Below are 13,315 nucleotides of genomic sequence, written 5' to 3' on the forward strand. Positions count from 1 at the left end.
ATCTAAAATGGTGATTCTGAGTCCTAGATAACGGAAGCTAATTCTTGGAATTTGATTTCAGGCTTGGTATTTGGAGTTTCATAACTCATAGTTTTAAAGGACATACTTTTTGCCATTTCTTTTCCCTGCTTCTGTCAGTAATATTTAAAAATATTATTACTTTCACCATGCTGTAAGTCCATAAAATGAACAGTTGCTCCAGTATTTCAACTTCCAGTGTTTTAAAATAATAAGCAAAAGCTTAATCAATATCTTTGGGAAATCCAAATTACTTTGAAGAGACCCTTAATATTTTATTGGTTTTTTTAAAAGAAAGTAAACATGATTCAATTTCAGTGAAAAAACCTACCCATCTGGATTCATACAAATCATTAGACCAGTGAGAGATATTATAAACACTAAACATTATAGCATTATGGAGAAAAGATACATGAGAGTAAAATGGATCAAATATAAAATTATAGACAGTGCAAAAGAAACTTCTGAACATAAATCACATATTTCAGGGCAAACTTGCTGCATTCAGTTTTGCTGTTCTGAACATGACATACCTTGAGGATCATTGTTCCTGGTAGGACAGCAGGGTAAATATCAATAAATAAATGCCTCTTCTCATGGGGCAGAAAATACACTGGGAAGCATCCAAAGGTTGTGTGGAATGGCTGTAGTACAAAAGTAAGCTATTGTTTCCTAGTACAGCTGGAAACTAGCTGTAACTAATATTCCCAGAATAGAACAAGGAGCTATGGGTAACTTCTGGGTAAGTAGCTTTGTAGTATGAGCTTCCTATTATGGTAGGAGTTATTCCCTCTAGCACAACTTGTGCTGAAGGATAGCTGTCTGTTAAGTCTTGTTTGGATTTCCCTCCATATTTTGATAATTATGGTAGAATATATTTAACTTGTAGTTCCATATATTATATGGACAGAGAGTCTGCCCTGGTTAATGGCTGGTACAGAAATTATATGCGCACGCGTGCACACACACACAGACTTCACATGCAAGTAAAAGGTCCTCCAAATAAATTATGTGAATGTGAACTGGCATCCTGAAGGAACTTATATGTCCTGCATAGTCCATTAGGACAAACACCAAGCATTTGCAAAGGCAACCTGTGACTCTCTCTGCATCAACTGCTCAAAGTATTGAAGGACCTTGACATGAATATTCATGATGCTAGAGCATGGGTTCTCAAACTACGGCCCGCAAGCCGGATCCGGCCTGCTATACCCATTTATCCAGCCCACCTCAGAGATTTTGGACTCGCTGCATGCACGCCCAGTGGCGGCTTGCTCACAAGGAGATCGTCTTGGACTCACTCGGAGAAAGCAATCTCTGTGTGTGTCCGCCCCAGCCTCACCGCACGTGCGCCTGCGCCCCCTCCCGCACTCGCACCGCCTTAGCGGCCAACGCCCATCACAGGCACCTTTATAGGTTTAACACAGAAACAAAGCAAGTCAGAAGGGGCCTCCTGAGCCATCTAGTCTGACCCCTGGCTCCATCCCCAACAGGTGGTTGTCCAATCTTCATTTACTGCAAACTTCCCATAGAATGTGTTACTAGGAAATACATACACATATTGCAAGTAAGCAAGTAAGTTACACAGAGACTAGATAGTAAAAGGTGAGGTCAGAGTCCCAGCTCCAACCTCAGAAATTCAAAATGAAAGGCAAAATATATTGGATGAAATCTCATAGCTATGGCAGGTTTTTATAGTTTTCTAGTTAACATTGGAAGCTACTGATTTAGGGAGTCACACATTTAAAGTATAGGAGAGCAGCACTCCCTTTAGGAACAATATTTACAGTAGCCTAGTACCATGAGAGCTACAGCAGCACCACATTCTTTTATGACCCACAGGGACAGTATGAGAAATGACTTAGTAGAAGCCCACTTTGTGGATCCTTCCCAGGCTAGAATTAATCCAGTTTTTTAGAAATAGCATGGGCAGGAGCTCTAAAACAGGCTCCTTCTGTGTGGCCTAGGATGTCTCTAGATACCCTGCTGATCCATGTCAGGCAAGCTCTGCTGTGACTCCTGCACCAGCGCACTAATGTACTAAGCCTAAATAATTATAGAAGCTCATTTAATGTCAGTGCCTAGGAAACTTTTCCTAACTTGTTTTCATACAGCTAAGTCTGCAAACAAGGTATGCTCCAGAAGATTTTCTAGTGCAGTTCCACAAATATTATTATTTTTTTTATTTTGATATTTTAAGCTTTTCACAAAACAGAAACATCCATTAAAAGCAGTGGTAATAGTTAGACAGAATAACATACAGCACTATACACTGAGTAAATCCCTTCTTGAGTTCTAAGCATACATTTTATGGAACAGAACTGCAAACTCTCTGATTAGGAACATATATCTTTCTAAAATACTCATCTCAGACTGCTAAATCTCTACTGTAAGATATGCTTGTCCTTGTACCATTTCACTCTGCATATTGTTCTAAATATATTGTACTGAAGAATTTTAACTCTTTTTGTAAATGTTTTTAAGGCTTTGCAGTTTAGGAGGAAGGATTTTACAAATCTGTAAAAGACTGAGTTTTATTGCTACCATTCTTTTTACCAATAAAAACTGTAGCTAGTCTCCCATGGAGGTTTACTTCTTTTTCTGCCCCACCCAAGCTTTTCTCTAGGAAATTTTCTGTCAAGCCTGAATTTTTGCAGACATCTTCTGTACATGTCTAATAGCCCAATTACATCAGACTTTTAGGTACTGCTATGATACTCTAGCTGACTTTAGATTCAAGAACCTCTCAATCATATCTATTTTCAGTAGTTTTACTCCTGGAATGTTTAAGTCTTAACAACTTCTATTGTACATAGGCAATTACTTACTATTCTGTTTGCGGTGTGGGGGGGGTTGTTGTTGGGTGAATTCCATTTGGAGTGTAGCCACACTATTCATGCATTACTATCATATGCATGAGTAATAGAAGAGTTAACACAGATGCTCTAAGTGTTATAGTTTAAATCTAATATATGAGTAATATCATTCTGCTACAACATACCTCATTGCCACATTGCTGCCATCAATAACTATTGGTCTCAGGTTATCACCATCCACTGGCACATCCTCCTGAAGGGGAGAGTCAGATCTCTGAGACTCGACCGAAGATGCTTCTCGCATTATGCTGGTGTGAATGATACTTACACTTTGATCTGTCTCAGTTTTATTTCCAAGTTTGACAAGTTCTCCTAATATATCATTGATTAAAGCATCAGTACCAAGCTTAGTCAGAACAAGCTGAACCTGTTCTTCAGAGTAACCTAATTTAAGTGCAAACTCCAGTTTAGTTTGATATTCTTTCACCACATCAGGAGGCTTCTTAATTTCTTTAGATGCTATCTGAGCTTCCTCCAGTTTAAGGTCTTGCAAAATTTCATTACGCTTCAATATATGTGGTTCTAAGCAAGGAGACCTGCACAGCTGTCTGTGTGTCTTAGGTAAGAAGCATGGTTCTGTTCCAGTTGCAGTTGGCTGTTCTGATTCATTATCAGAATTTGTGCTCTCTTCAGAATCACAACTGGAACTTGCAGTTTCTTCAGAAGTCTCCTTGTTAGCATCCTCCTTCCTAGAGTTAATTTTATCCATTGTAGGTTTCTCTACCATTGACCAAGGTGCAATTACATTTATTTGAGTCTGTGTAGTGTCCTCATAGAGGTGGCCTAGGTCATGCCCCAAATGATCTTTCAAGCCCATGAAGCTGCTGCATGTACTTGACTCCACTTTGTTGGTTTTTCTGTACTCCTGAATATAAAGTATCCTGTATTCCTAAAGAAAAAATAAGAAAATTAGAACTAGTTGGTTATGTTAAGTTTGGAACTTTTTCTGCAATTTGCTTAAGACCAAGTTTATTTCCCTTCCTAGTATCAGATGCAAACCACTATCTTAATCTGCTCAAAGTGAGACAGATCTAGCACTTAGCTGTGTTCAGAGATCAGTGTACACTTGTGTTACAGACAAATATGCATTTGTCAAGTTTCTGAAACAAGTTTTACCAAATTAATGCTGGCCTCTGACACTTGAATAGGCTTTCAACCAGATGTCAAGTCCCCAATCCAACAAAACCTTTTACCATTTCTACAATGGGAAAGCTTGCTTAATAGTGATTTACTTATATACTTTGAATCATCAGTACTCATAATACAAACATAACACAGACTATATCATAAGAGGAAGAGCTAAATTTACTAAAGCCATACACTGCTATAGTACAGCAGAAATGTCTAAATATCTATTTACAATTAAAATATGAATTTTCTGACAAATATTTAATGGCCATCATGAAATTTGAAATACATGATACACAATTGGCACAAGTTTACAATAGTTGCTCAAATTATTAACAGAGTATGACATGCTACATTCCTCTATCAGAAACAAACAGCTATGAACTTTTCATTTTTGCAATATTTATCACATTCTTTAAGCATTCTGATACAGTTGTAAATTCAGCCCACTTGTACCATCTAGGCAAGACTCCCTCTCAGTTGCAAAATCAGGGAGTTCATCAATGACTTCTCTTTAGTTTCCATGGAACCTTTGCACCCAGTCTGTCCCATGTACTCCTGCATCATCCGTCCTCAGAAATTAGAGCACAGAGCTCCAAAAGCAGACAGCAGGCAAATACAAGGGCATGGTACCTATTGTTCACCTATTTCCAGATGTTGCAAGCCACAAAGCATTGAAAGAGGCCACATGTTACATAGAAAGATTTATAAAAGCCATCATTTGTTCACCATTCTGGTTTTGTTCTTGGAATTCTGACATAATTGCCACTGTACTGCCAGAAAAATAATATTATCGTATGTTTTTAGATGTTGATTGTAACACCATGAGCAGCACAAAAATTACCATTGTCAGCTAGTGGCCATATTTGCAATTAAAATTAACTCAGTGGTTGTAAATGCTGAACCTCTCCAACTGCTGTTGTGCAATCATTTATTTCAAGGGGGTGGTTCACATAAAGCTTCAACTTTGTACACACAAAAGAAGGGAACAGAACTGAGCCCACCCAGATACTGGAAAGCCAGCTCACCACCATGCCCACTTGATAGGCAAACAATATCCATTGTGTAGATAAAGTCTATGCATGCTGGTTGCTTTTAAAAAGTCCTGCCCCCTTAAAAGTGCAAAGCCATTTAGTGTGCATGTTTCGATAGGAAAAAAAAAGTCCTGCAAAGTCTCCATGTTAGCTGGATAATGGTAAGAGTTGTAGAACTTTTTTGTTTAGTTTAGAAACATGTAAAGGATTGCACCCTATGTGTCTAAACAACTATATAAAAAAAAGAGAACACTGAAGCAAACTGATCCCAATTGACTGAAATGGCAATCATCACACTGAAGAAAGTCCTGGCTTGGTGACTACTCTTCCGGACAAGAACCACTATGTATACATGCTCTTTTTCTTTCTCTCTTTTTCCTGTGCTGGAACCCTCTATCCAGCACTACATAGATGTAGTAGATTAATGGAGCAGAGAGAAAGCAACTTATTCCAGACAGCCTGTTTTAACAGAGCTTTTGCAAGATCTCTGCACCGTGAATTAGGGCTAACAGACACAAATTAATTAATTATACTATCCAATAGCTAAACTCTGGTAATTCATAATATATAGTTTATTTTAGAAACAGAGAATTAAGTTGTTATCTAAAATGGATTTTAAACCGTTCATTAAAAATTTAGATTCATAGTTCATCCTATTCTGAAGAATGAAGGTGGACAGCAGCAGTTTTAAATTTACTGAACACTTTTGTTCACAACGAATCAAAATCTTTTGGTTAGAGCCAGACTTAGTCATATCCCCTGAAATCAATGGGACTTAATTATTTGTGACTAACCTAAATCCCATTGTATTAAATAGGTCTACTCAAAGAATGGGCAAGTTTGGCTCTAACACTGAGGGTGGGGCAGGGATCCAAACAGACAGTAATTAAAACAATGAAAGTACAGGAGAGGAAGAAGAATTTATTTGAAATGATTGTTATGGGCATACGATTTTAAATTGTTTTACTTGTTTGCCAAGTGGGAAGAGTGTCAGAGGGCAACTAATAAATGTAAGAGATACAAGTTAAAACAAACAAGATGCTTAATTCATTCCCATTTAGTAATTCTTATCCTTAATATTGCTGTTTCCTCTCCTGTCATACCTGGCTCCTTGCCCAGTTTTTAAAAACAAGTTTTCAAAGTTGCATAGTGTTAGACAATCATTGTCTCATTCTGTACCTTGTTTGTGGTATGCCTAATCTAAATCTCTTGTTCATTTTCTTGGAATCCCCAGTTGTGTTTAAACAATGTCCAATTTTAAAAATGGCTATTAAAAAGATACCGATTTTAATAACAATAAGACCTAACAGACCTGACTTTATAAAAATAGCAATCTTTAGGTTCATTCAAACAATGCTGCAGTTCAAATATATGGTGAATGCAGGAAGTAAAGCTGAACAACATGGTGATTTACTAACTGCTGTAATTCACTCGTACCCATTGCCAGTAAGAAATCACAACAGTATCCTAATAAAAGAATACAGTTCAAACCCACACTTTGGCGGCCTTCATAAAACTACCACCAAAAAGTATCTTAAACAAGAAAAACCTATGGAAAGCTATGTTGCTAAGCAACCAGCCTTTCGTTGCTAGGATGCGTTCCTTTAACAAGCTATCATGAATGCTAGCAGAGTGCAAGAATAATTTGGTATGAACAAAGCCTATGAAAAAAGACGGGGACTTAAGTGTGTCTGGTATACCCTTGGAGAACAATGCAGCTGCCAAACCAATCTGGAAGCTCCGACATCATTGTTCTACAAACCCTGCAATCTGCTCTGACTTGAGGAAGTATTTTAATGGGTAACACTTTTAACTACATTGAAAAGTTTAGGCTGGCTCAACTATTGCATTAGGAATACACTGAGATGACAAGTCACTCACTAATCCATGCAACATAAAATACTGCCTTGGCACTTAATATATTGCTATCTGGAAACTACCACCATTGATTTCAGTTGTATTTACTTCCATGTAATACATTTCTGATTGTGGTGTCAGTATATTGTTTGGACTAGAACAGAGGTAAGAAAGATGTAAACCAGAGAAGCAAGCACTAGAAATATCTTTTTGCTTGATTGATTCAATGTACAGCTACCTTATAAAAGAAAGTGTGACTATTAAATAAAGAAAAATACATGGCACATACAAATTAGTCAATGTGTAAAAGTCACAGAGTTCCAGCTAGATGTTATAAGAGGATCTTCATAATTAGAATCACAAACACACAAATTAAATTCAGCTCAAGCACACTAATACATTTTACAAAAGAACTGTTTTACACAAAAAGCATGAATTCTAATCAAAAACATATTTGGCAAAAACTCACTGATTATGATAAATTTTATTGAAAAATATATATTTGGAATAAGACAGTTATATCATCTCAACATTCTCTAGAAGAAATTGTCATCATTTATAGTTACCAAGATGGGGAAAGCATAGTACTTTATAAAAGTAAGTAGTTAATCAGTATAGCAAAATCATATGCACAATTGTTCAGATCCACTGAATTCAGTGGGATTTACTGGGGGGTAAGCTTATCTAGGCTTACAGCCAGGGTAAGCTGGTTATCTGTAAAACATGACACCACTTTAACATTTGCAAGAGTATATTCTACATCTCTATATTGTGTTTTTAATGAGTCATGGCTGGATATTTGAACAAAAATGTGCAACCACAGTTCCATGAGATGTCAAGTTCTGGAAATACCATTTGATGCCCTATACAGTATAAATAAATGACACCCCATTCCCTTCTAAGGGGGCAACCCTATATATGTTTAGATGGAAAAAAGTCCTACAACTCCCAGCCCTTCCCTGCCATTAAACTGAAAATATTAGGCACTCCTCCTTAAGCATGCAGGCCTTACTAAAATCCTGACTTGAATGTACACTGATGTACAGTAAATGTGCAACTTAAATGGGCAACTGGACTGAAATATTATCTTTTATTTAAATATTTTCATACTGAACAGGAAAGAAACATTTAATGCACTTGTTAGGATATAATCTTGGCAAGTAAGTCTATGGAAATGTGTGCCAGAACTACCTGGCCCATTTCATCCAGTGCACTCTAGCATTATTAGTAATTCATTCCACTATAGCATCAATGTTAATAATTTAATGGATTTATTTTAAATGAAATGCTTTACTGGGGGATGAAGAAATCACACAAGCTTTAAAATATGGTTAAGATTAGAATGTGGCAAGTGTTATAAGTGCCCAAGATATTGTAAACAAAGCAAATGAAAATAATGAATATGCAATAAATATCTATTGCAGAACTTTTTTTGTATTTAATTACCATTGTATTTCAGAGAGTGATGCAGACAGCAGCCCTCCATCTAACAAAGGAAAGATGTCCCATTGAACAGATTGGTTAATGCTCTGGGGCAACAGATGTCTACTGGAACTGCAGGAGACCAGCAACTGGTGGCCTGCCCATCTTCTGAAAACTTTCAATAGACTTATGCATATGTTCACACAATAGGGCATGTGGCAGAAATGCAAACCTCTTTTTAACCCTTTCATATGGCTCCCCTTCCTTCCAACTAATACAAGAACATCTTCACCCATCTCTTTAGGGGAACTCTGGCACTGGCTCAAAAAATAAAGTGTTAAGTATTGCTTATCCAAATGCCTGAACTGATCATAGAAATGGTAATTCAAAAGAATTCAACACACACCTACATATATAAAATACATAAATACTATGTATACACATGCACCATACATACATATACGCACGTACATACATGTAAGTTTATACCTATGCCCATATGTTTACACATGCATGCATGCATGCACACACAAACACAGATTTGAGAACACCAAGATCACCAACTTAAATGGCAAAAAAATACTTTGATTTTAATGGAGCTAGACTGAATCTGGCAATGCACATTATGTAGTCACATGAAGTTCAATCCATCACTTACATACAGACAACTGAAGTTCTTCCCAGACTTATAGCTGCTCATTTTACCAAACAAGATTAATATTCTTCTAGGTCTGTTAAATGCTGAATATTAGCTTGCCAAATATATATACTGAGTTATGAAAAATTCCCAATGAGCATTAGCTGTTTCCAAGCTTATGGCAATGTATCATTCCTCTCACATTTCTCATTAAATGTATTAAAATTAAGCAACACATTTTAAGGAGAAGGGAGACTGCATTTTTTAGTTAAAAAACAAACAAACCAGATCTTAGCATGTATTTTGCTCTTTTTATTTGGGATGAAGAACAACCACCCAGTAGGTCAAAAAAGTAAAAATGGTCAATCCTTGGCAAAGGCAAGTCCAAATACTTACGTTAACTGGAAAGTGCACAGATACTAGTTTTTTCGAACAATTCCAGAAGCAACTCCTTAATACAATTTCAGCTGCAAACTTCCAGGCAGGCAAGCAGAACAATGAATGGATGTCCAGATGGAATAGCAATGTCTTTGCTTAACCTATTACTGAGCAGAACAACAACCAATCACAGGCCAGAAAGGGCTCACAATTAGTTGGTCAGGCATATGCAAGGCAACCTCCCCACCCTGTGTCAGGTTTGTAGGTTTCTAAGAGAAGCAAGTTGATGTCATTCTCAGGGTCTGCCCCGGGCAGCATGTGTATTAACGAGGGGTGTGCAGCAACAATAGGCCATACAAAAGAGACTAGCAGGCAGCTGCTGTATGAGAGCCAGAGTCATTAGAGAGCAGGCTGCCAACAAGAAACACCTGGCCTGGGCAGACTTCAGCTTTTCCTCATTGTTTCTAATTCATGAAACAAAGAAAGGGAATTATTTTTGAGTACTAAAGGTTGCAAGGTTCTACCAGAAGAACTCAAAACAAAAGACACAGCTCACTCCTTCACAAAGAACATTTCACTTCTATTGCAACAATGGTGGAACAGTGGCATAATCATACCTGTACTCTTCTCCAGCTTCAGAAAGTAAAATTGAATTGAGACAGTGAGAAAACTGTTTAGTAGAATCCATATTACTTGCCAAATTACTTACCAAAGTATTTTATTTCCTGAATCATTTGTTTAAGTACTTTCTAAAAAACCCACACTCCTTCTGCTCATAGATTATAATGTGCATTAGGCTATATGCATTCAAGTAGCAATGGAACCAGGAAGTGACAGATGACAACTGGGAGGCTAGTGCCACTTTTAGAAATCACTTAATTGGGAAATGTCTGATAACATGTGCAAACAAATCAAGAAACCTGGAGTAGAAGGAGGAACAGTTGATAATGCTTGCTCACTGGGTTTCATAACATTTAACAAGCTTTTAAAGAGAAAACATTATTATATGGATTTATTATTCATTGCTGTCTCATGGTTGCATGCTGTCTTGATAATAAGAAATAGTCAAGCCTATTTTCACCCTTTCTATAATGCACAAACAGAACGGCATTCAGTCTATAGTGACAATATCAATCTCGAGTAAGTACAGCAATTCCTCTAAGATGATTTCCATTCAAAGGGCAATATCCAATATTGTCACTGCAGCATCACTTGTTCTTTTGCATCCACAGGGCAACCATTACTGCAACAGGAAGCTAAAACTTCCTAAAGCAACTCTTGGAATGTGCAGAAACAACAGATTCTCGACCAGACCAGGTCAGCCAGATCCAGATCCACCCTCTTTAAGAAATGAGTATTTCAGCTTGCATCCAGTTGCTTCAGTAACCACTAATTTTTGTTGCACTCATGATGGTTTCTACCACTACAGGAACAGCATGGGATACTGCTAAAAAAACAAACAAACAAGCCTATCATTTTAACAGGATACCCTCTTGTATTGGACTTAGGGAAACTGAAGTACATTAAATAATATCCTCCATTGTTCCATACACATATAAATTCTGAATACTGGCACTGTACAAAAATGACTATTTGTCTATTTCTGTACTTCTACAGGGAAATATGGAGTAAGATTTTTTTTATAAAGAGAAAATGAAGAGTTTATTGTGAGGATTATTAGAATCTGTTCATTGTTGAATCACAGAACATTTCAAATTAAAACAAAAAGAGCTGATGCTGTATAATGCAGTAGATTAGAATATGTATCTTTTTCCAGGTGCCTCTATTTTAACATCTTAAACCAAGAGAAGAATCTAACTCTACACACTGTAGCACCTAATCCTTTTGATAATGGTGCTGGCAGCAAGAAAATTTACAAAGATGAAAATAAACCAACCACACAAATAGATTCACAAAAATCCCACCCATATTCTGAGACTGTCATGGCTGTTTTGAGGCTTTCAATCAGAAACATGCAGAGCCCCTCCTTCATTTCTGCCACTGTGAACACAAAGAATCAGAGAAAACTACCTCAAACCACAGCAGGAAGCCTGATCTCCAGCACTGGATTAAGCTTCTTTGCAAACAGCAAATAAAGGCAGTGATCTGAAAAAGCTAATCAGTCCCTGCTGTGGTATTTAGACTACCTCGGTTACTGGTATTGGATAATGTTAAGCGCATTAAAAACATCTGTAGGTGAAATGAGGGATCCCAGTCTGTTTTACCCTGGTTTAGTCCTTATGAAACTATTGTTATGGTTCTTTCTAGGTATTTTTCATATCACTGTAGCATTATTTATTTTGGAAAGAGAAAGATAGCTAAACAACAAACATAATGCCAATGAGAAAGACATAGTTGAGTAAACTAAATACAAAGTTAATTGATTATTTCTTTCTTTTGCAGCTTAGATGGAAATATCTATCTGCACACACACTTTGTCTGTGCTATGTCTATATGCACCTATTTCACTGTGTACATATTGCATCTGACAGGCTGGGCTCTAGCTCACAAAACTGTTGCTTCATATTATTGTTTTACTCTTTTAGTTTTGTAATATGCCTAGAGAAAGCGTGTTACCAGGTAGATTGAAAAATATATAAAAATAAAGTTGATTTCACTATAAATATACTCTTTTTAAAAAATTGTCATAGAATATTATTTGGAACTTATTAGCCCTTTACAAACAAGTAGAATTATATTTAAATAACTGAAAATGGATGTCACACAACTCTGATAATAATCCAGGATTTGAATCCTAAAAGTACTTAAGTTACAGGGTTCAAATTGCTTGGTTTGAAGGCCATTCCTCCCAGTGTCCATGGGGATGATCTACTAAGGAAAGTTAGTGCAGAAACAGCAATCCCATCCTCCAATGTCCTACTACTCTCACCCCAACTAAGTTTACTTTGTGCAATTAAGGTAGTACAGGACAGGGCCTTGCAGGTCTCATCACCAAGGTAGAAACATTCTTCTGAGCATGCTTTGCTACTGTGACAGATGACAACTGTGGTTTCCATAAGAACATAGGTCAGACTATTTTTCCACATGGACCACTCTGGCAGTGGGGCTCATGTAGAATTTGTCTGCATCACCTACTGTGTGTTCCCTTTTAACTTAAAATGCTAGAGTCTGTACCTGGAACAATACGCATGCAAAACATGTCTTCTGTCACTGACCCATGATCTGGTGCCAATTCACTGAATGCTGGGAGATGCTGGAAACTATAATTCCCATATAATCCAGAAGTAATGAACACCTGAGTGTCCTTATGAAGGCTCAGGACTTAATAATGGGATTTACAAAGTCTCTGCTATGGGCAACCATTATTCCAATTATTTATTCTGGTTTTCTTATAAATTTCTTATGTAACTGGTTGGCATGAATCCAGCTTATAATGGACCCAAGAATGCCAAACTAAGGGAGTCAGTTTCTGAATCCATTCAAGTTTCAAAATTCATAATTTACATATCATTCTAGAAGGAACAGTTTGTAGCTGCAACTGCACATCTTTCACAGTATAGCACCAATATATTCAATTTATATTAGCAAGTGGTCAAGTAAAACATTGCAATCTCTAAAGATAGATAGAAGATTGAACATGTGTCTAAACATTTAGACATAATTTCCTACCTCATGCACAAATTTCTCCTCCCTCCCTTTGTTTCCAATAACCTATAACTATTAACTATAGTTTGTTGTAGCAATAGGGAAAACTATGTTTAGCATTAACTAGGACTGCCTCCATACTATGGTTTCAATCCTACCAAACCATGCTTGGAAGGTAATTCTTGGTTATTACTCTTTAGTTTATTTAATGTTTTAATGGCAAATGTTGGAAGCAAGGTAGAAGCTGCATGAGGAAAATTATGTGAGAACTGAGGAAGATTAAGTGCCTATATCACATTCCTGATCCCCCAAACATGATTTTGAGATGACATTTTAACATCTCAACTATGTCTGCACAG

The 13,315-nt window shown here is 37.0% G+C and overlaps 1 protein-coding gene across 4 annotated transcripts in view; it reads right to left on the bottom strand.

Moving 5' to 3' along the window:
* Nucleotides 1–13,315, bottom strand: part of ZC3H12C (zinc finger CCCH-type containing 12C) — a 48,006-nt gene that overhangs the window by 17,730 nt on the left and 16,961 nt on the right. For 2 of the 4 annotated variants that reach the window (XM_044441950.1, XM_044441952.1), the window contains one exon: nt 3,020–3,783. In XM_044441950.1, coding sequence (XP_044297885.1) covers nt 3,020–3,711 — 692 coding nt within the window. In that variant the 5' untranslated portion in view covers nt 3,712–3,783. Of the gene's footprint in view, nt 1–3,019; nt 3,784–9,368; nt 9,518–13,315 lie in introns of all 4 variants that reach the window. The other 2 variants (XM_044441951.1, XM_044441949.1) reach the window with 2 other exon arrangements.

The sequence above is a fragment of the Varanus komodoensis genome, unplaced genomic scaffold, assembly GCF_004798865.1.
Source record: "Varanus komodoensis strain SLA01 unplaced genomic scaffold, ASM479886v1 scaffold4, whole genome shotgun sequence".
Classification (NCBI taxonomy): domain Eukaryota; kingdom Metazoa; phylum Chordata; class Lepidosauria; order Squamata; family Varanidae; genus Varanus; species Varanus komodoensis.